We start from the raw sequence: 24,905 nt of genomic DNA, 5'->3' as shown, positions 1-24,905 counted from the left end.
TTAATTGCGCTGATTGAGGACGGGGCGGACATGAACGTGTGTGAGTGTATATGTGTGTATCTGCATGTGCATGCGTGAATGTATGCGGAGTGTGCACACGCAGGGCTGTGTGCGCAGTCGTGTGTGCGCCTGTTTGTACGCAGTTTGTGTGTGTGCGATTGTGCGTGCAAGGGCCTTGTGTATCCGTGTGGGTGCGCAAATAGGGGTGCGCAGGTTTCCGTATGCATGGGTGCCCGTGTCTGTACCCGTGTGTTTGTGCTTGTGCGGCTGTGTGTGAGGAGGTGTTTGAACGTAGGTACGTGTCCTTCTGCTTGTGCGTGTCCATGTGCCGGGGTGCACAGCCCGGTGCTTGTGTGCACCGCTTGCCTCAAGCAGCCGGAGCTGATAATTGTGGTTGTTACTGTGAGCCCGTTAATCCCCCGAATCCCTTTACCTCCTGCTCGCAGGGGATTACAAATTAATAAAAGCAGCTTAGGGGCGGGAGCCTCCAAACACACATATGTTCCTGTCGGGCGGCAGCACAGGGACTTTCGCCTGCCCGTGTGGGCAGCTGGGGAGCAGACCCAGGGCCAAACCGCCCAAAACCCCAGCCTGGCAGCACTCACATTGGCCCTGCACCACCGCTGAGCATCCCTGGGTGCCTTCCTGCCTGCTCCAGATCCTGCAAGGTATAGGGGCTGACAGCTGGGTCAGGACTGCCCCCTCAGATGGTCCACCTGGACAGAGGACAGGTCCCAGCCTTGGGGACAGCTCAGACCCATATGTTTGGAAAATAATGGAGGGAGACATTTGGGGATGAGCATAGGGGGTCCTCTAATAAAGTACCTAGACATGCCAGGGCTTGGTAATGCTGGGGTATGGGTAGAGCATTGTCAGAGCATCACCTGTACTGTACTGGTGCAATGCTGGGTACCACAATGAGCACTGCTGGGTGCCACCAGCACCAGCTGCACTGGGGCACCTCAACCCTTCCCAGCGCCATGAATAGCTTCAGGTATTGGGGGCCAGGCGATGTCCCACACAGTCTCTTTTAAGCTCAGTTTTATAAGTGGATTTTTAGTCTGATCCCCTAAGGAAGCAGTTTAATAAAGTGTGTGCGTGGTGGCGGCTGTCCCTCCAGGGGCAGCAGGGTGGTGGCAGTTGTGGCTCTGCAGGACGGAGGGCTGTGGTCCATGTCCCACTAGGACAGTCAATGTCATCCGCCAGCCCTGCACAGATTCATGTTTTCAGCCCCTGGGGTCACTTGCACTGTGGCACCATCTCAGCGGGTTTCCACAACAGCCCCTCTGGATGATCTCTCCAAGATTAACAAATCTGGAGAGGTCCAGGTTTAAGGGGAAGGGAGATTTGTGTCTGTGTGTATTCACAGAGAACATGTGCAAACAATTGATCACAAACCAACAATTTTTCCATCACTCCCGCAAATATTCACCGATGGTGGATAAAGGTATGGGATAACAGCGAAGAAATGGAGTAAATTTTACCTGTTCCTGGTACTTTTCAAAATTAACTACCTCTGTAAAGTGACCAATGTGGTTTGAAATGGACATGTATACAAGACACCCCTGCAACACAGCTTAGCTAAAGAGAACTTGAAAATACAAGTAAAAAGCCAAAATGCACCACTTTGCCCAAATGTTTGCGATTTATTTTAAACAAGCACATTGGTTTACAATTTAGTACAAAACGGTCACTTTTCCTTCCTGGAGAGGTATGAGACTGAGTAAAAAACCAATCAAACCAAACCAGAACAGACATGAAAACGTCAAGTTACTGAATTAAAATAAATAAAACATTTAAATTACTGAACTGTTATGTTCACTATTTTCAACACCTCATCTGCAATGCACAGACCTAGACAACACACCTGGGACCTCTGGCTAAGGTGGCAGCTCCCATCCAGCTCTGAGCAGGGACAGCAGGAGGGACACACTGCTGGAAATTCAACTGTCAGAGTTCTCAGGAATAATATTTTCAGGTTTCTTTAGCACTTGCAGCTTTCCTCCTGGCACGTTCCACAGTACTCCTTTTATTTTCTATGCAATTTAATGTTTTCCTCTTTAAAAAGATCTGAAGAGCAAAGACGTCTTCATGAATTACAAAGGGCCAGGAAATGCTTCTCAGGAACGACTGGCACCGGTACAGTAGGATCCACAAATGGAAGTGGCATTGCAGAAACTCCTGTGGTGTCACAACCGCACCAACAAAACCTCCAGACTCAGGAGATGGTGGTTTGAGGCAATTTTTAACAAGGAAACACTTTGTTGTAACTCAGTCACCGATAATGCACCACGGTAAAGCAGCGCCCTGCATTCCCCAGCAGCCATAATACATTGTTACGGTCAGAGTACGTAAAAGGATGTCATTTGCCATTATAAAGGTAGAAAATAACAACAAGTAAACCACGATTTACACAACTGAATTCAAAGTAAAAAAGCTTTTCCGGATGAGGTCACTACTGGCCACTGAAGTGAGAGCCTCAGCCAACACAACTCATCAAAGCCTCATTTCATGCTTTTATACTCTTCAGAAACAAAACGAGAACACTGGAGGTTTAAGTATGGTTTCATTTCATCACATTTCCAAAATACCTTATTCCAAACCCACATTTGCTGCTGTTTTCATGGCAAAATCATCCCTACAAACCTTCAGAGCCTTTTGTTTCCATACGCAGATGAAAATAAGCAGAATGAGTCCAAGCTAACAGACTCAGGTCTATATATTCAGTAGAGCTCTAAGCAACAGCAGTAACGACCGAGTTTCAACTGCAAAAAGTGCACGACCACCGACAGCAGGAGACCCAATAGTCCCACAGAAACCGGCCAGATTTTCCAGATCCAATACTGGCTACGCTGCTGTTCTGGTTTTCGGTCCCTCACACTGTGTGCTTGGGCTTTTGCTTTGTTTTAAGCTAAATGTCCTTGCTTGTTTACTGATGTCAACATCTCCCCAGATTAAGTCTCAAAAGCTGTCTCATTCTCAGTATTAAATTTGGGGACTCTGGGCTTTCCCCTTCACCAACCTCCTCCTGGGACCTCTCGCTGGATTCCAGCACAAAGCAAGAGGCACCGACGAGCCAGCCTGGACCACCTTTCCCTGCTGCTTCAGTGTTAATTACAAGTTGTTTTAGTACTCAAACCCAGGTGTTATAATTGCAGGGACTCATATTCCTAAAGAGAAGAGAGATCCATGACTGCTTCTGTCAGAACTCTTGAACAATGAAGATCCTTAACAATGGACCTAAGAATTACTTAATGGGCTGAAGAATAACTTAACGCGGTAGATTTATGTCAAAATTAAATTAATGTAAGAAGTAAAGAGGGGAGTTTTCATGTCGGAGCACAGGCAGCAGCACTGCCCCCCCGTGCTCCCAGCAGCTCTCAGCTCCACGGAGGCCACGCGTGGCAGAAGGCAGGAGGTGGCCTCCAGCTCCACAGAGCACGCGTGGAGTCGAGCTCCCCACACTGGAGCACGAGCCATTGGGGCGTACAATAAACAGTGAAAATGGCTTCAAAACCCCACAGCTGCAGCACCTCTTTGTACGTCAGACTAACAGCGTCATGCAAATGGAGATGTTCTCCTCCGACACATTTACAGTAACCACAGAAGGTTCGTACTCTGTGTATCGTATTTTGATCAACTTAAGGAACAAGGGAGAGTAAATCTTCAAAGCTCAATTTTGTTATTCCAGTTGGAAGCTGAAGAAACTTACGTTAGAAATGTTCAGATCTGATTACGAAAAGAATATCCCTGTTGAGTTTTTGTGCTTTCTAGACCACTCTTGTTGCTAGGCTTTAAACTTTTGATGCTAGAGCTTATGATGAAAGTAAGAGGAGGACACGCTAACAGTATAGATACAAAGAACTGGCCAGGGACTATTTATTCCTTCTCACATAACAGAAGAGCTAGCGAACATTCAATTAAATTAAAAGTTGCAAATGTAGAATTGAAAGGAAAAGCCTTTTTATATAACATAATTAATCTGTAGAACTCACTGCCACAAGAAAACATCGAGGCCAAAACCTATTAGGATTAACTAAAGATTAGGTAATGGATAACTAGAACATGCTCAATTACATTGGATAGGATTATAAACTTCACTATCCAGGACGTGAATTATCCCCCACAGCCAGGATCAGAAGGGAACTCCTACTCCAAATGGTAATTTTATAATTGTCTTCATGGTTTCTTCTCACTGCTGTCAGCCAGGACCCCAGACAGAGCTGTGAAGGCAACTGCCATATTCCCAGTTGATGCCACATCCCAGAATGGAGCAGCTCTGGTGTTCGACCATTAGTTAAACCCTTCCTGACCCAACCAGAGAGGCACTCCAGCAGAAGGGCAAGAGAAAGGGGCTTTTCTTCTAAGAACAGTACAGACAACTCTACAGCTCAGGACTGGAAACGCCAAGGGAAGTGTTCATGCCACCTCACAGGAAGAAAAATTACTATATTGTATCAGAGTTATCCAACGTCATACGAAACTCAGTATTTCCAGACCTGTAAATCTGTTCTGACACGCTGGTGCAAATCTTACTGACCTTCCCTACAAATGGCGTTTCTCTTTTCTGGAGTTCATCAGAACTGGCTTCCACCTGGAGAACACAATAATTACTCAGCTACTTTTCTAGTTCATAAATGAGTAAGGCGAATTGTCTCGTGCTCCATCAACACATCCAAGATTGGAGCAAGCAAAGCTCTGAGTCTGGGTCTGTCCTGGCTTGCATCTAAACTCCACTAACGCAGATGGCAACATTACAATCAGAATCAGGCTGCTACTGAGATACAAACTGCCCCCAAACTCTCATCCTAGCAGAGGCGCACACATCCTTGGCTGGAATGCATGGGAGAATGGAAGACTTATTTGAACGCGTAATGCTTTCTACTTCAAATCTGTAGTGTAAATAGCAGTTGAGAAAGTCACATGGGTTTAGAATTGATTTAATCAGAATAGAACTCTTGTTTGCTGAAAAAAACAAACACAAAACCACAATTCTTGCTTCTCCAAATGAAGCAGTAAAGGTAACAGCACAACTGCTCAGTACTCTGGTAGGTAAAATCAGCTCTGGATAAATTAAAAAAACCCAACAACCCTGACTTGAAGTACACAAAACAATATCCAATTTCCTTCTAAAACCAGGCACAGTCGATTGCATAATGTAATGTTTACTCTGAAAATGAGTAAAGGATGTAGGTGGTAAGTCATGGAAAAATCTTAACTGAAAAATGCCATGCTTACTTCAGCGGACATTTCATGACAGCACCATGTGCTAGGGAGCTTACAGCGAGCGCCATATATTAAGCTAGAACACTTGCAAAATGACTGGGGAAGAAAGGGTTTCGAAACAAGGAACACTGTGTATAAAATCCCTGATCATAAATATTAAAGCTGTATCTGGTACTCAACAGCCATATACAACGAAAACTTTTGTGCTGATTTAAACTTCTACACAGATGAACGGTAATACTTCACTTTCCACCGTTTAGATCTCATTCGGAAGAAAAAGTACATTATCATTAAAAATAAGGACGATGCTACATAGAGTATGACACACAGACTCATGTCCAGGTTTGAAAATCCAATGCCCAAGAACGACACGGCCTGCTTCGTCTCTTTAAGGTTAACTGAGTCAACTGCACTTTTCCCGCTCTCTCTGACAGGTCCGTGATTTGCTATGAGCTTATCTAACGCCTTAGGTTCTGAATCTACGATGTTTACTTTGTCCTGGATCTTATTTAGTCCGTTTTCACTTGGTTTCTTCAGTAGGCTTTTGTCTTTCACCTCCCTTGTATCTCCTTGTTCATTTTCACTGGCGTCAGTTTGGCTTTCAGTGTATTTATACAGAATATTTTCACTGTTATAGTGATACTTCATGAACTGTAGAACTTGGGCTTCATTCCAGCTGTGTAATCCTTTAATTTCTTCATGACATGCAGGACAAATGTCTGGAGTTGGCCACTGAACTTTGGGAAATTTTGGATCTTCAGTCAAATCACCTAATTGGGAAGAGAAAAGAAATACAAATATCAGAAGTGCATGAACTAGGAAAGCTGGGAGAGCAGTAGGCACTTCACTGGAAACCACAGAGAGCATTTTTCCACTTACAAATAATGAGGTTGGCAAAAAAAGCCCATGGCACAATAATGTTTATATCAAACTGAAGACAACCGTGAACAAATTTGGAAATCCCTATGTTTCCTTACGGATGCATCAATTACACTCCCAAGTATTGGCTTCTCTTTCAAAATACAAACACTAAATCGTAATTATTTTCCTTTTCTCTCAGTAAAAGCTGCAGAATCCAAATTCTCATACATGAAGATGCGACAGTTGCTGTGATTTTATGGAGAAACCACTGTCTGCACCTTTCAGAGGTTGAACTGAATTATGGTTCAAAACAAACTGCTTTTTTGCACTCAATGCTCTCTAATCCTGAAGCTCAGCTTGCAGCAAGCAGCTTCAAGGCCAAAGACTTGCAGATATCGCCATGTTTCTATATTGGAACCATTGCATCCTAAGCTTGCTTTTTCGTAGCTTGCATTATTACTGTAGTAAACTATTTCCAGTACTTTAAAAACCATTATCATATTTAAGATGTATTTTTCAGCTTGCTTTTTAGCATTTAAACACATAACGCTGCCTCGAACTAGATCAAATTTGAACATTTCAGTTTCTCACTGCTCTGGCTGAACCCTGTAACTGGTGTTGCACTTTCCTCTCAAAAAACAACATTTTAAAATGTGGATAGAGATAATTTTTAGAACATTATTCGTACATTAATGCTTAAAATATTTCAGAAATAGATTCTTATTTTATTGTTATTTTTCATCTTATTCTAAAGGCAAAAAGCTTCCCCACGATTTTGAGCAAAATATTTATTAGGAATTCAAAGGATGCTTAAAAATATTTGTCTCCTTGCCTTCATATTGACAAGCAAGAGAACAAGTTTGCATTTCAGGTATCTTAAATAAAGATCTCTCAGTAATCAATTTGTTTTAGCAGAGAAAGTAGAAACAAAACATCTTATTAAGATTACAGACAAAAAGCTTACAGCACTGCATGTTTTCCTGCCAAAGAGAATGCTGTAAATTCTGGGCATTTAAAAGCAACAGGAAAGAATTAAACAGGGCAGAGCCATACACAACAATCTCACGACCCAAACGTCAAGGCTGTGCCAAAGCGTGTTCACCGACCAGGAAAATACAACTTCTCACCGAAAGCTGTATATATTACCAGAAATACACATGCAGCTTTTAGGGATTAAGTTGCTGTCCCAAAGAGAAATTTTACCAAACTTAAAAAGCATAATTTAACATTATTATTTATTCCTGTATGTTTATACTTTTTACTAAAAGGGTATTGTAGCTGGCTGTTGCGTCACCTAAATCAATACCCACGTGTGTTTTCCAATAACTTAACGTTCTAAATAAGTACATTGCTCCACTACTTAGCAACTTCAAGTCAACAGGACTACCTTTTTCTGTGTTCAACATAACAAACATTAGGGGATATTTTTATTTAATACTTCACTGTGTACTTTTTTCTCTGTGGAAAAAGGAGACAAACTGTTTATACCCACAACAGCGTTTAATACTTCATAAATCTTGGGAATTCAGCATAACCATAATACAACCACAATACAGCATATTTAAATTGTAACTAATGCTACATTACACAGATCCATAACAGCAGACAGGGATTAAGTGCACAGAGAAACCAATTTTCTTTAGTGCTTTAGTTACTTGATATCCCCATAACAGAACGGATTAAATACAACCAGTATTTTAACGGTACTTTCAGTCTAACTGAAAACACAGCAATCTAGCGGGGGAACAGATTTTCTTCACGCAGTAATTTTATTTTGTTCAGTTGCCGATCTGCTAATAGTTAAAAGCTCTTTCATCCTGAGAAAGTCTCCTGCTCAATTATCACCATTTTCTATACAGCATCTCTCCAGAACAAAATGAAGACAGGTTTTAACACCTACATAAACTGTTACAGAAAGAAATTTAATTATTTATTATCCACCAGTAAGTAGCTGAACTGGATGACTCCTTTATAAAAAGGCTTTGATTCATACTCCAAAAAGATCCTCTCATCAAGCAACAGGTGAAATCTCAGGAAAAAAAACAGTATCTTTGAGAATGATGAAGTGTTTTCATTCTGTACCGCAAGAGATAACTGTGGTGCTGGGGGACAGTGTATCTCAAGTGTATTTCTCACTCACACAAAGCTTAGTGTGATGGTCTTTAACAGCTAATTGGGATGCTCTGGGTTTTGCTTCGTACACAGTGCCCTTTCTTGTACACCAATGTAAAAATGTGGAGTCAGTCTTTCAAAAACAGTATTTAATAAAGTCAGAAGAGCAGTTACTCTTGTTTTAAACTCACGCGACAGAGCCTTATTTGCACATCTCTGTTCAAATATAAACCACATCGTATAAAATGCCATAGCCTTGACTTTCAGACACAGCTACCTTTGGTGGTTCTCCTAAGCAAGGTCTTCCATACCTGCAAGCCTGTTATTTACCACGTTGTGCTTCTCCCAGAGCCAGAGAACAGCCTTGTCCAAGGTTTTCACCGAATCCATGGACTCTTTAGCCATTTCTTCAAAATGCTGAGCACAAGCCTTGCACCCAAAAAAGTGGTGAATGTACCTCCGCATGACCTGAAGTACGATCTGGGGATTGTCTTCAAGACCTGGGAAGACACATGAGACACGCATGTAGCACCATCACGTATGCACTTCAACACACGTAAGAGTGAACCGTGGGAAAAGGAAATGAAATGTTGCTGCCTTCTCCATGCAAATTTACACCTCCCCTTTAGATATAAGAAAATTAGCCACTTCTATAATTTAAAGATATCCATAGCACAGGTGGCATCACACAGAACCTATACCTCAGTAAGTCACAAAGATACTAAGAGGGATTAAAAGTTTCACACAGTTCTTAGAAGAAATACACCCCCCCAACAAAATATGTATTTAATATTGCCACTAAGTAGCTGAGGTGAAACATTTATTTCCTCGTTGCCAAATTATTTGGTTTCTAATGTAGAGTTTAAGGTGATCTCAAATAGTACATTTCAAAACATACTGTTCTGAAAGTTTATTTGGGACATCAGACACAACTACAAGGGAATTATTTCCAACGCGCTAATGTTCAAAAAACTGCTAGGTGAGCAATAATGTTATTACAAATGCAAAGTAGCTCTTTGTACCAATACATACTAACACATTTAGTCTACACAATTATGTTCAAAGTCACCCTGAACAACACATTAAAACAGGAGTTAAAGGTCAAGTGTTCTTTACAGTGAAATTTCTCCTTCCAAAGAATATTTTACAATTTGGGGGGAACAAACTTAGCTCAAAGAAAATGAGACAATTTGTTTTTCAGAGGCCCATGATGAGAGGACATTTTGGAGCTGTTAAAACACACGAAGTCCACGCTATATTTCACACAATTATTCTGGAAACACAGACTTTCTCCAATACCTTGCCCAATACCTAAATGAATATTTATGTTGTAAATTCACCCTTACATTTAGGCTCAGGCACTAAGTTATGGCGGCCTTGCTACTGAAAATCAGAGGGTTTTTGACTCCAGGTTAAGTATTTCATGAGGTGCCTGTTTGCTACTTGGTAATTCTGAGGTATTACAGAAAACCAGAATCTCATTACAGTTATTAACACCGCAGCTTTTTTGGCAGACAGTGAATGCAGACACGTAATAACTACTCAGCAACATTTGGACTTTCAAGAGTAACTCAGGAATTCCTCCTAAAAAAACCAGAAACACATTATTCTTTTTATAACAGTTACACTTTTACACTAAAGAGAACAAAAAAATCCTTTCATTTATTTATTTCCTTAAGCAAAGGTCTTCACAGATCGAGAACTTTGTCCTGGGCCTTTACTGTGACAGCTGAAAGCCCCTACATCAATAAGTGGCTTGAAAACCTGATATGATTCGTTAAAATCCTAATGGTTTCATCTCTGTCTCATAGATTTTCTGATTCATGCTTAATTGACCCAGTAAATTATGCCAACACGTACCTACAGATGTACTATATGTTACCACAAACACACACTTGTCAAACGAAACACATTTTATGATGCAGATTGATCAAATTACTGACTTCTGCAGTTGAACACCTCTACCGCGAGTAATTTACAACACAGGTTTTGTAGGTTCTGTAGTAATGGGTTACGGTGCTTTGCTCACTGTCCTGTGCTGGCAGTGAGTAACAAACCGTTCGGTAGCACACATGTCCTCTGCACATGCATTGTTTCTTGGAAAATAAACCCTCAACAAAACCTGCTCAAAACTACGACTACTTATCTGTTACTGTACAAGAAATGCACAGAGATTGTAATAAAAGCTCTATTTAGAATAACATTATATTCTTAAATATGGCAGCAAAACCCAGTCTTTAAATCAAAAATAAATTATAAAAAGCAAACAATCTCTACCCAGACATTCAATATCTGTGATTGAACAGGCATGTATAAATAAAGGCTATGAGATTAAAGTAGATTAAATTACAGTATTAAAAGAAAGGCTGAAAAATAATTTTGAAAAGTTGAAACGAATTTCAGGCAAAACATTTTTGCCACGTATACTAAAATACGTATGTAGGAAAAAAACCACAACAACCAACAAAAGTGACTACTGGCAAACACCACTTTACGGAGGGAAAAAAAATTCATACACAAATTTAATTATATCTGTTCTCCTGTGTAATGCTATGCTCTTGAAAATTCATTTTGTGGGGAGGTCTTTCAAATTCAGCAACAGATTAAAAATAATTGAGATAATTTTTTTCTTCTTTTAAATCCACAAGTCTGTCTTAGTCACACCAACAGATCCTATTACCCAAAACCACATTTCATATAATTAAGCACACTCAGTACGACATTTCTACAATGATTTTATACAGCCTCTGATGTGGGCAGTTCTGCTCAGAGCTCCTTTAGATTCTCTTATTTATGCAGGTTCAAATTACACCGTTCAACATTAAACACGTCAAATATAAACCAATAAAAACATTATATCAAGAAAGCCATAGCAAGTTCCCACCGACCGTCAGACTCTGCAAGCAGAGGAAACTATCAAGAAAAATACAGCTGCTTTAAAAAGAAAACAAACAATTGCAAAATGGCTCATTTTGTTTGTTTTTCTTTTATCAGCCCAGAGATGAATCTTCTATTAACATCTGCCATGTATCATCGTGTAATCCTCCTTTTCTCTTTCCTCCCAAACTACTGCAATTCAGGGTAACCCTAATCTTTAAAGTGGACAAGAACCATAAAACCCTACCTGTGGTGGGAAGGATTAGGGAGTACATCATGCTTTTTAGTAGATGGGATTTAAACAAGCAATAAGGAGAGGAAAACCTCCCAAGACATAATCCGACAGTCTCAGACTGACCCAATTCTTTCGCCATAAGAAGTGATCATCACATATCTGTCCCGATTTAAATCGATGCTTAAGTGTGCCAAAGAGTTTTCACGCAGGTTCTGCAGTGTATTTTTAACTTCAGACTGATGAGAGCTCATGCTTGCAACACGGGAGCAATTTAAAATGCAATTTTGTATCGTTACGTATTAAGAACGTTTTTACATTTAATTAGAACGCTCTGGCAATTGGGACAAAAAAGGGAAATTTAACTTATGCATCCTGTACAAAAAAAACCCCAAACTCACCAGGCAGAGCACAGTATTAAATTAAAGGGGTTCAACCTACTGTCCCATGAGTAACAAACAAAACAAGACAAAGAGAGAAACAAAAATCAACAACAGAATGATTGCCTATATATAAAAAAACATCTCTATTCTATGGGAGATTCAATATTAAGAATTGAGAGATTTTCACCACGATTGCAAGTGATGCTGAACAAATCTGTGTCATAATTGGAAATAATAATTTTCTTGACATACATCAGCAACTGCCAAATTGCAAATTTCTGAGTTTTATGTCTAGTAGCAGTCCATCTGGTATTCTTATATTCCTTGGAAAAGACATTAAAAAGTCTTTAAATAGAACTAATGTTAAATAGAACGACAATCAAACAGAGCACCGTCCTGGCAAAAATAAAAACATACGAAGGCCAATATTTTAGCATTAGTAATCCTATTTCCATTGTGCGAGGAAAATAGATTATTTATCTAGCACGTTTCTTAAATAGAAATCATCACCAGAATATTAACATTCTGCTTTACAAGATGAAAAAACATGTCTAAAACCAGGCAATTTTACAGAGTGCTTGCAAAGCAGTACATCACTGCACAGATTAGTGGACACTAGGTACATTCAGCCGAAAAAAACCCCATTCATAATATTTTGTATTTAAGAAAGACAATTACAGGATTGGCTAACGGGTGTACAGCTTTTTTAGCTACTGAACTGTACAGTTAAATTTCATTCTTCTCAAATTAAATTAGCAGTGCAACCCCAGGTAACCTGAAAAATCTTCATCCCTTCTCAGGTAGTTCAACATTTCTTTGTTCGAAATTCTCTCCTTTTTCTGCTTCATTGCTCACATCATTAGAACCCCATACTTTATTTACCACATTTCTAAGCAAGGAGGAACTGACAGGCTTTCCGTCAAAGTCTCCCCACTGCAGCAAAGCTACGTTCTGACCCCTTCTGGTACGAACCTGAACACTCAGCCTTGAAAACCACTGTCCTCAATAGATCTGTTAGTTGAGTATATACACACAAAAATTGCTCTAATCTGTCGCTTTTTCTATTGCATAGCAGAACTGCTGCACGTATTTGTCTTGTCCTTCAGGCGCCTCACATAATTGCTGCTTACCTGTATTTATCAAAGCTTTTGGCTGCAGCGCAGCTTGCACAGTTAGGGTATGAAACAGCTTCCAAAGGGAACAGGTATAACCTCGCAGCTCCGGTCTGCTGCCCTGACATCCAACCCACCGAACTTTCTTACTGAGAAATATCCCAGAAATCTGAAAAATAAAATAAAATACATATTTAAGATACATGCAGCTCTGGGACCTAAATTCACTACTGCACATAACAGCAGTCACAGCTGATCCTACCCTGAAACTGAGGTGGTCCAAGGACAGTCGTAAATGAATGAAGCTAATGAATTCATGCTTAAACAAACGAATTTTAAACTTGTAACAATCCTTAAGTCTGAGATACTCTGATGCACCATTATAAAATTCATTGCTTTTGTAAACATATTACATGATATACAACATACAGTCACTGATGTCAAACCTTCTAAAAGGCCCATCACAAATGCCTAATTAGTCTGAAATACATTAAGTAGCTTAACTTGTTTTCTCAAGCACAATATGAACACAACACACACAAATACTACCGTCAACTCAGAGCTACAGTTTCCTTGGACACATTAAAAATTCCATATTACTCATCAAGATCTACATGACATACAGTGGTAAAATCTTAACAGGCTAAGATGTAAAATTCACTATTATTTATTCTTAAAACAAAACCACTACTTACTCATTATACCCAAAATCCAGTGCAAGATTTATTTTCTGAGATTGATCTTTCTGCTTCCTAACACACACAGGTGGTTTCCAAATTTCAGAAACCACAGGAAGAAATACTCATTTTAACTTCTGTACAAGGATGGCCCTATCACAGGGCTTTGCGTTACCACATCGAGATGGGATTCCTAGCAAGGCCTTTCCAGCGCCAGGAAATGAAAAGAGTATTTTGGGAAACTCTTCAGGAATAACGCCCGTTTCAACGGGTAGATTTCCCATCACTTCAACTCTTGACCTTCAAATGAATCCTGTGGACAGCAGCCACAGCAAGCGAAGGCAACTCAAAAATCCCTGCTAAGAATCTTGCATCATTTGAAGCTGACGTTGGGGAACGTGTGTGTGTTAGCAATTGCTTGCTCATTATAAAACTGAGACGGGATTGTGTATGTCAATTCTCTCATTTCAATTCCTTCATACAGATTTCTCTTTCTGGTAATGATTTCACTTTATTTTCATTTTATCCTTCTTATAACTCCATTATGACTGAGGGACCATCAGTAAGTGATGTCTTAGATTTACAGAGAATCTTATCCTTTACTAATGCTGTATTTTATGCTGGAAACTAGTAACAGCTTACCCGCATTTTGTTGTTGACTAGATCTAGGATAGCATCATAAGGGATTTTGTCTAATGGAAGGCTCACCAGCCACTCTTGCAAGGTCTCTAACAACTTCACCACAGGCTGGCGGCCAGGAAAAAGCTGAAGAAAAACCGAGAAAACAAACAAACAAGAAAATACCCATATTTTAAAGCACAAATCTCATTAGCAGTAAGACACTTATCTAAATGTATTTTTACTGTCTTTAAAATGCTTCGGATTTTGTTATGAGCAAATTAATTACTTGTTCTGCTTCCAGTAAAAAGCCATCTCACACTAACTTTTGCTTACATAATTTAACAAGTTGCAGGCACAAAATGTCAACCAGTAAAATGAAGCCACTCAATAGCAGACAGAAACGCTACAGAACAACTATTGACAGATTACACAGAATTACTCATTAAGGTAACTCAGCTCAGTGTAGAGCTCAGAAAGGAGCATAAGACCCAAGTGAACCAGAGAGGCTGAAATCCTTCCCACTCTTAGAATTAATCACAAAAATTAGTTCTTACAAAATATTTGTTCAGATTTCCGTAAATGTAGATGTTGTTTAACTGGAAAAGCATTTTCCTTTTCATATGCATAACAGTGATTTCCAAAGTGAATTGGAAATCGTGACTTCCTTAACTTGCAACGTAAAGAAGTTAGAGGTACTGTACATCAGAGGTAATGCCATTATTTTACACTAGAAATGGTATTCTGCTTTAGTGATAGTTGTAATTACTACAGAATTAAGTAGAATATGCACACCATCCCCTAAATACTGCTCTCTCTGGAAGGGTATTTCAATAGATAGGGAAATAAAGTCCCTGTACCTGCTACTTTAAATACATAAAGCAATTTATGACAGAACTTGCTATACATATGCTACTCATTCTGCAGTCATTGTCCAACTACAGATAATACCTCCAATTTAGACTTCTTATTTGATGCTATGCTCATCTAATGGGCAGGAACTCCGTTTTGCTAACTGTACTGTATTTACACAAGGGATCCCGTGCACTGTTTGGGTTCAAAGACAATGCTTAAATAGTCTGTAAAAAGTCAGCACGCCTCTGAATTACTGACTGCATAGTAGAATTACATTTATTCCCGTAGGTCCCAGAGAATATCATGCATTACTATATGCATGATATAAAAGACAGTAGTTGCACAGTATCTCAGGTAGGTATCAGTGTCATCGAGTAGTCAAAAAAACCAATGGACTTCCGCACTGACTGCAAAAAAACCTTAATTCTACAACAATTAGAATTCCCTGAGTAAGGAACCAGAGACCTCGGTGCCTTAGGATTTACACGCTGTTACACAGGAGGATAGTAAAAAGAGTTTCCAATAGAAATAGATGAGACTCCTGAATGATAACTACAAGGAAAACGTTACACGATAAGAGAATGCAAATAAAGGCCAGCAGTGCCCACTCTGTAATGGCAGCTGGGAGATGAGCATGCGACTAAAAGAGAGCATTCCCTATTTTTGCACTAATAGCCAGGGAAGCAAATGACATCAGCTGGCCACAAGCCATCAGGAAGAGCAGAGGCTGTTTTAGGGATAATATGATGGAAAGATTACCACTACACTTTCTTAAAGAAATGAGGCCAGCTAGAGATTTCTGACCTCTGACGGCTGCAGGGGGTGGGAGGGCAAGAAACTGTCTGATTTTCAGATAAACCCAGATATTTGGAAATAATTCATATAGGTCTTACTATTCCCTTCAACAACTACTGATTCACTTTCTTTAAAATAAAATAAAGTCTTAGCTGCTCAGTAAGCAAATATAAAGAGACATTGGTCATTTCAGTAGGCTGACGTTATAAAGTTAATTATTTCCATTTTTTTCAAGTCGTATCACATTATATTACATACACTGTTACTTTACGCAAAGTTAATACGTAAGCATCTTTATTTTTTAAATACTCGATTATATTCAATACCTCAATTATTATGAAATACTCAATTAATTCAATTCCTCAATTACATTCTAAATTTAGACTGAAGTTACCAATATATCTGAAGAGAACACCATTTGTCAAGTACACACTAACAAAATCCAGAAGTCAAGAATGGAAAACAAAGGGTTTTTTTATCTCACTCAGTTACAATAGCTACATATCCTGAAAAACTGATAAATAGACTGTATTTATAGTGTTTGTTCAATATCTGCAGAGTACTTAAACTTCATTTAATTCTGAGATGTCTAAGATTAAATTAAAATGCATTTCAGCCTTGTATGTCAGAATAGCATACAATAAGTCAAAAATAACATCTAAAAAAACCCACAAAACTTTTTTTTAGCTAGTAAGGAAGTATATATTTAAACGTTGTGAAAGATGTTTTGAGAGACTTACGCCACATAATAAATTTTATGTTAGAGCCACTTTATTCTTACAAATAATCAAAGACTAGAGGTGTATACCTTGGCAGAGACAGTAACAAAATCCTTGAAGGTCTTAAGCTCAGCTCCCTCAAGTGTCTTGTGCGTTGCAAGCTCTACCCTGAGCAGGTAATGCAATCCCGATTCAAGGTCAGCCATGTAGAGCTTGGATCTGAAACACACATATATAATGTCATCCAGTAGCAGGGTTCTTTCGCTCATTTTCTCACCAGTCATGAAGGTAAAATTGATATATAGCAGGCGTCATTAAAACCTCAACATTTGCCGCTCCACGGTGATTGCAGGATATCCTACACGCAGCAGTTACTTCAGGTGCTCAGTATGGTGAATGTCAAGTTCAATGAGTTTCACTGCACTCTTTTAAAAAAAAGATTACTTTCATGTCCTTTTGTTTAGAGTTTAGACACGTGAAGCATAATCACACACAATTTTTTTTTATATTTGACTAAACTTTTTGCCTCCCAGCCAGCTTTACCTTGTAATGAAATTATAACCCTGACACTGTCAGCGAGGAAATAGCTGGTGTAAAGAAATTATGGCTTCTCTTCAGGACTGACCACAAACACAAAAATTACATGCTATGAAAAAAGGGAGACTTTTGTCAAACAACAGTAGATTATACACAGAGCAGGAGTGCAAACAGGACTGAAAAAGGTCAATGTTGGAAAGGACTGAATCTAGAAATCTCCTCCCAGCTGCAGCAGTTTTACAAGCTTAACAGGCAATTTTAATCACACCAGCTCCTACGACAGAATTAGGCACATTATCGCAGGTACAAGTAAACATCTAAAGCAAGCCAAACATTTTAAGAGTTTCCTCTCAAGCCAAAGATCTTCAGAACAACAACAACAAACCCCACTTTTTAAAGTACTAATGCATCAAGTAAAACACCCGATATTTCAATGCTTTCAGAGTACAGACAGTACAGCACAGTATGATACAGAACAACATAACCAAACAAACAGAAGTTCACATAGTTAATAAAGACTGCCTGTAAGAGTTCAGCAGCACTATTTCTAAAAGCAAACAGAACCAAAAGAGCAGTCATTCAAGAAACTGGCTGGTTCCACTTTCTAAGTAACGTGCAGGAAATAACATTAAAATGCAGAATAATCTGCACTCTTAGTAACTCAAACTACAGACTTATTCTGAATTTCTCTCCTTAATTAATAGCGTACTCAAATTTAAAATACAGCAAAATTCTGCTTCACGTTTCTTAAACAGAGATATCCATATGAATGCATGAGGTTCTCCCAAAGGACACTATTTAGAAGATACTTAGATTGCAGATTTCTGTCAACAAGATTTTGTCTGGCTGGAAAGCAGCTCAATTTAACTCAGTTGTTTTGATAACAGAATGTTTCCTATAAAATATTTTATAACAGTAATGAAAGAAGATGACACTAATAGTGCCCATGAAAGGAAAATAAGTACAAAATGAAAGCACTCAGTCCTACATCTTTTCCATCTAAAGATGCTGAGGGATTATCTCTCTGCAAAGCCTTTGCATCCTTCTTTGGGAAAGAGGGTGAAGATAAAACCTTACTAGGTTTTTGCTATGATAAACATATTTTACAGTGACTTTAGTATTTTTTATTATACTTGCATTTGACAAGCACTTTTTAGCATGCACTGCTTCACTGTTACACATACAAGAGAAATCTCGTGTTCTACAGAAATAGTGTAGCTTGTTATTTCACTATTAATTTTATCAGGGATACTGATTGCTTGTTGAAGTTTTTCAACAGTTCTAATCAGTGATCTATACACTGCAGGTAATGGATGATTAGTCCTTGGTATTTTAAAGTCAATTGAGTATTTAACCAGACTTTGGGAGAAAACCATTCCTTCCACAGCAGTGCAGATGATTGCTGCTAAAAACCAAATATTGGCAGCCCTCAATAATTTTACCTCTACATTGTTTGAAATACTGCTCACAATTGTAAAGAAGTTGTAACCTTGATGTTGGAATTGAACTAATTCACTAATGAATATACTGATGGATGAAGTTGAAGCAACAGCTGAAAGCACTGCTTTCAGTTTTGATGCCATAATTTCTCCAGTATTAAGCATGAATGTCTTTAATTTTACTCTGTAGTCGAATGCAGTTCATTCAATAGTGATCAACCTATTCCATTCAAAGTGCATTATCTGGGACTGAATGAAGTAAAACTTTGACCTGCACTAGGATTTTACTATAAATTACAACACAGCTTCCTGAGTGGCAAGAAAAAAATGCACACAAATTTTAATAACTAAGCACTGATCTGAAAACTGAGGATATCACTTACTTATCAAACTCTTTCCACACCTTGATTTCTGTACTTTCCTCTTTGTTTGCTTGAGCAGGCAGCTGGAGCGGCAAAAGCAGTTTTTTTCTTACACCCGGCAGTGACTTTAAATATGAAGAAAAGAAAGACCGTAGAGGCTTCAAACTGCACATAAATGGACAAAATAAAGATTAGTTTTCATCTCAGGCTAAGTGAATAACCAAAGCAAGTAAGTGTACTTATAAAATGAGATATTCATTTTATTCTATGTTTTATAGTTCTGGTACAACATGTTATGTTTTGATAAAAAGTGACATGAGATACTGTTCAGTTTAAGATTAGTAATAAAAATCATTTGGATTGGTGGTCTGAAATGCTGTTCAAAATAAGAATACATCCTGTTCAGATAACTACTTACATGTTAATTAATCCATGGGATCCATTTGGATACATCAGATAGCATGAAGGGACTGAGGTAATACCAAGTTTCTCAAGAAAAGGCTTATCAAAATTCAATGTTCTCTTTACAACAATGTTTTCATACTGGATCAAGTCTAAGATAACCTGGGTAATGAAAAAATGACCTGAATTATACATTGTTCAAGGAATAGCCAAGCCTGTGCTCTTACACTACCACTTCAAATGTTCCAGTTTTACCTACAAAACCTTCCATCCTTCCCACTCTCCTTACATTTCTACTTGGCATTCTTTCACTTTTCCCCCCTCTCTGCCTCTCGTGTTTCTTTTTCCTGTTGTTTCAGAGTTTCCACTATACTTTTTCCTTTCAGGTGAATGTTATCTTTGCTACATCTTCTCTCACTTTCAAATCTGAAGACACCCTTCCTTCCTTCCTCTCATCAGTGATAAATTCATGGCTTTCCTTTCTTTAGCTCTTGTGACTTCTATTAGGTTTGTCCATATTGTCTTACACTGTAAGCTTGAAAACAATGTTATTTTCTATTCCACTAATCTATTCTATAAAGCCAAAATACTACATAACATTAGCAAGTATTTTTGCTTCTGAAAGCAGACTCCACCATCTGTTAATCAGATGACACTCAGTCTTTCCCTGTAACAGCAGGTAATAAAATTAAAGATAAAATGCTAAAGAATTTTATAATCATCACATCTTCTCTTCAGCAATGCCCACTTGTATCAATACAGCAGCTTCCAGAAAACAAATGTCTGGAAGCAGCCTGCTTCTCCAAGTGATTCTCACTTTTGGCAGCACATCCTCCTCCACCAATGCAACTGGGCCATCCTAGCATCAAATCTAATTAGAAACATTTCACAGACATTGGATGTTTCTACACAGATCATGCCTAGATAATTATGCAATTTATTTTCTTTACTTTTTCTAGATTTTGGCAGGAAGAGAAAAGTAACAGTTGCCACAGCTAATAGCCGGCTTATTATATGGTGACATGATGCTGAATCAAATACTTTATTGGGAGGGTGGGGAAACCAAAGACTTCCACTTCCTCAGTGCCTCAGAGCTATGAAAATAATTTTATGCAATCATTTTTATTTAGAATGTAATTTCTTACAACCTATACATGAAGAGAACCAGAGAATTTAGATTATTGTAAACAGTTGAAATCACAAAAGCAGCCCAGAAGAATATTACGAACAGTTCTCCAGCAGTAACAAAACAAGAATACAATCTGATTCAGTCCTATAATTAGAAATTTTGTTGCTTGGCTAGACAACATAGAATTCAGCTGTGTTATGGTAACATTCATTCATAGTCATTATGTCATTCGTAAGTCATACATTACCTCTCGTCCAACATAGGAGTTATTACTTTCAAACACGATGGCGGTGTAATGGTGGCTGTTCTTGCCAAAAAGAGAAGTAATATCACTGGACCTTTAAAGAAAAAAACTGCCATTTAGCACAGGTGGAAGGCAACCCACCCACTGTTATTGATGGAATTTCCTTTTACGATTTCATAGCAGAACTGCTAATAAGAAAGAAAGTTTATCTTTTATCAGAACCTTCTACATTTTCTTTAATTAAAATAGTAAGCATACACCAGCTGTATTTTAAAAAAGGAACTTACAAAACTGGATCTAACGGTGGGCAAGCAGGCGGTCTCAGCTCTTGGGAATGGTTCTGTAAGAAGTCAATCATCATCTGACGAACTGTTTGCAGCTCTCGATCTGCTCCTGTAAGTACAGGTTACAAACAAAGACACCACTTCAGAAAACTGGGGAAAAAAATGACTCACATGCAGGGTTTTCATACATTCTCATGCTTTTTAATATCAGGTTTTTGTTTTAAATTAGGACTTAAAAACCAGAATACTATTTGGCTGAAGAACAGGGACTAAGGATTTAGTTGTAGGATTTCATTTTAATGTTGAGATGAGATCACATTTAAAAGCTGTCATCCCATCCCAAAATTAATAACACCTCAAGAATTTTCCAAATCAAACCATCTGCCTGCTTTGCTGATCTTCTCTTCAAACCATACTTCAATCTAAAGCTGTGCTCATTTTCACACTAGCTGATGTGGGCAACTTCAGTAGCTTTTTTGCAATAAGGATATCCATTATGCATTAAAAACGGCAGAGGTGTACCATTCTTATCAAATAAAGCCACCTAACAACATGCAGAAAGAACTGAAGTGTGAGAATCTTTTTTTTGCTTTAAAAGAAATAAATCAAAAAAGCAAAAACTCTCACAAATGCCAAAGAGTAACAGGTACAACTACAGTTCACTTCTACATGAAGGGTTAATGGTGCAGGTGGTCTCTCTTCTGACCTCTGGCCTTTTAAATGTTAATCCATTGGAAAAGACAACATTACTTTTGTCCCTAGACAAACCACCTCAAGCTGTGATCCTGTCAGACACACAGGATAAGCCCGTTTTCAGTTAGTCAACATCTGAATAGGGCTTCTCCCAGAGAGATTCAGGATGCCTGGAAAGTGGTTGACAGATAGGAAAAAGCACCAGGATCAAGCAAATTGGATCTCATGCTGACGAGGCGTGCGATGGAAAATGAAACTTAAAAAAATTATCTAGCCATCTGCAAAAATTAAGAAAAATATGACCCAAAAATACAGGAATGTGAGCCTCAAGTTCAAAGCCCAAATGTTTTGCCTGTCTAAAATTCTGCCTGAGATTCCATTTTCATACAGTGCTTGTAATATCATATCTGAAAGAGCTACACACTGTCCATCCCATCTCTAGCTGTCTAAACTAACTGACAGGCAAAGGCAACACATTCCTGGCTGATAGGATAACTGCTCTGGGGACTTCTTACCTTTGTAATTTTCACCAGTAGTAAACTGCTTTGTAAATGCTTTGAAGTACTATGTGGAAGAAAACAAAAAGTATTACTGCTTTGAAAATCACTCACTGCATCAGATGAAAGCTCAGTTTAGGAACAAAAAGCTATAATTGCATAATTCAGTACCGAATATTGATCCATCACAGCAAACATGAACTCAAACACAAATTAACTGATTACCAAATCAGTACTACCAACTGTGTATATACTTAGAACATTATTCACATTTTCTCAACTCCCTCCAGTGGTTAAACAGGATATATAATGGAGTTTGCCTTCTGCTATTAAAAATATAAAAGATTCAGTGTCTAATAAAGAGTGCATTCCAACTTACACTGTAAAATTTAGAGCTTAAAAAAATATAAAAAGAATATTGTTCTTTCTGTGAGGGTAGAACATCACAAATTCTACAGTGAAACATCTCCTGCTCCCTCTCCTGCCATAACAAATACAGTTTATTCAATCCTCCTCATCCATCACATTCTGCTCACACTTACGGTTAATAATGTGATTATATATGTTGACAAAGACAGAGAAGTTGAAAATTGCACTTAGACCTGAAAATGAACAATGGTAGATGCTTTTGGCAAACACAAGATCCCTTTTAAAAGCCAGGTCAAGTAAATTATTATATTAATTAGTGAAACAGTGAAGGATCAATCAAGGGTAAATTTTTAATTGGAGCCCTGGTCATGAAATCAGCTGACTTCATGATGCAATTGTAATGTATTAGCTGTACTTTCACATACCAAAACTAAAAGCACTATTAACAATCAAACATTTGAATCTGAAAAATATTTACACAAACTGTTATTAACTAATGAACGTATCACAACTAAGTGCTATATAAATGCAACAATATAGTACTTTCTAAAACGGTGTCTTCTTTCAATAAGAATTTCTCAGATTCGTAACTGAGGTGTGAATTACTGCTATAAGTAACTGCATCACCTCCTGAATTCAGCGAGATGAACTCAAATTAATCTTTTATCAGCTCTGGTGTTTTCTCAGCAGAAGCAAAATAAAAGTCCAGCTAAAGAACAGCCAGTTCCATGTGACACTCCGTGGAAGCTGTCATGGTTTTAGTTACTATAAAACATGCATCATTTACCTAAAGCAATACATTACGCCACTTACCCTAAAAGTTGGGTAATAGTGAATACCATATTCTTTGCATGTCTCGTAGTTCTCCTCTTCCCCACAATCCAGCACACCAACTCTAATTGCAGATTCCCAGTCTGAAAACAAAGATACCTTTCAATTTTCAGCAGAAGTGATCAGGGATCCCAGCTGATAGATTACTCTGTTTCACAAGGAAATCAACAACACAGCTCCGATAGATTCCAACGGCATAAAAATCCAGCTCTCGGTCGATTCTCATTTGCTATTCATTTCTATCCTCAAGTGTAATACAATCTACGGATTTTTAAAATAACAAAAACCTCCCTGTTTTTCTTAGCAGTGTCAGTATTTTCAATACGCCTAAATAAAAAGCGTCCCAGTACACAATGGAGCAGCTCCAGAGCCGAAGACATTTTATTGAATCCAGGAAGACAAAATAGGGGCCAGCCCAACACTTGCAATATATGGGACTGTATTCCCCAGCTTTTCCCATTAGCTAAGCTCATAACAAGAAAGCACGCAGAATATATATAACTGAATAAAATTAATCCAACAGTTACTCATCCACATGGCTGTCAATCACAAACCCATAAATTTGATGCATCTTGTATCACAGCTGTTTTAACATGGGAACACTATTTACCAATCTTAGTAATTTTCTCTGAGGCCCCCAGAACTGTACAGGGCTCACACACTGTCTGTGAAATCTGCCCTCACCTTTCAGTACTGTTCAGGACTACAGTAGATAGACCTCAAAAATCGCTGAGCTTTAACCAGAGTGCTAAATAGTTGAGTTTGAACATCACTGTAAGTTTTCTTTATAAATGTTTCATAGCAATAACCACAAGACATCAAGTATTTCTATAAATATGCTTATATAACTTCAATAAAAGCTTTCAACTCATTTATAGCTTTTTCCTTCTCCTTTTGCTAGGAACTTGTCTTTTTGAACCATGCTCCACTGCAGCAATCACTTTAAGGAAGAACCTCTCCAAGAGACTCCTTAGACAGTTACTTTTTAAAGCTAAGCTAAACCAAAACAGCTGTGAGCAGAATTTGAAGGTACATCACAATTCCCAAGTATCAAATAAAACTTAAGCACTAAAATTAAACTTGCTTTTATAGCAAAGAGCACGAAAGCTTCATCAAGTTCAAGATCTGATTGACAGTTGTAGGCCTAGCTGCTTTTGAAATTTAGCTTGACCTTTATTTGTCTTTGGAGGAGGATGGGGCAGCTGATGGAGAATTTCAGTTGTGCTGAACATGCCAGCAGCTGAACAGGCACCAGGAGTAACTACAAGCATGCTAGAGCAGATGGGCACACATTCACTGGAGCACAAAAGATACAACAGTCTATTTCATTAAATAAAATGCAAAATAAATTTAAAAAAAAAAAAGTTTGGCTTCTGGGTATCTATCTCATTCAACTTTCACCACTCCTCCTTTTTCCACCTGTCTGGATCCTCCTCCCTCCAATGAATAGAGGCACCACAAATCCAATGCAAATGGCCTGCTCCAACAATGCAAACCCAGCTTCAGCGAAAACCCTTGGGTTAAAGAGCACCAGCTGGGCTGTGCGCTGCTGAACATTTGCTTCTGCTGAAAAAGGAGCTCTGCCTTTACAAAGTGTTACTGGAGTGCACAGCCTGTGAGAGTTTACAGTGGCACTGTAGCCCGCAATGTT

The 24,905-nt window shown here is 38.5% G+C and overlaps 1 protein-coding gene across 1 annotated transcript; it reads right to left on the bottom strand.

Annotated features, from left to right (window-relative positions):
- Window positions 1-5,445: 5,445 nt before the first annotated feature.
- QSOX2 (quiescin Q6 sulfhydryl oxidase 2) lies at window positions 5,446-23,337 on the bottom strand (the record flags this gene model as incomplete). The annotated part of the gene is made up of 11 exons (XM_010183286.1): window positions 5,446-5,996; window positions 8,511-8,699; window positions 12,822-12,972; window positions 14,123-14,245; window positions 16,557-16,686; window positions 18,827-18,970; window positions 19,224-19,369; window positions 20,584-20,674; window positions 20,868-20,973; window positions 22,073-22,121; window positions 23,237-23,337. Coding segments are annotated over 11 exons (1,781 nt in total), but the record flags the coding sequence as incomplete, so codon positions are not given.
- Window positions 23,338-24,905: the final 1,568 nt, after the last annotated feature.

The sequence above is a fragment of the Mesitornis unicolor genome, unplaced genomic scaffold (genome assembly GCF_000695765.1).
Source record: "Mesitornis unicolor isolate BGI_N332 unplaced genomic scaffold, ASM69576v1 scaffold19414, whole genome shotgun sequence".
Taxonomy (NCBI): domain Eukaryota; kingdom Metazoa; phylum Chordata; class Aves; order Mesitornithiformes; family Mesitornithidae; genus Mesitornis; species Mesitornis unicolor.
The sequence above is the reverse complement of the archived record's forward strand: the minus strand, read 5'-3'. Positions and strand labels throughout refer to the sequence as shown.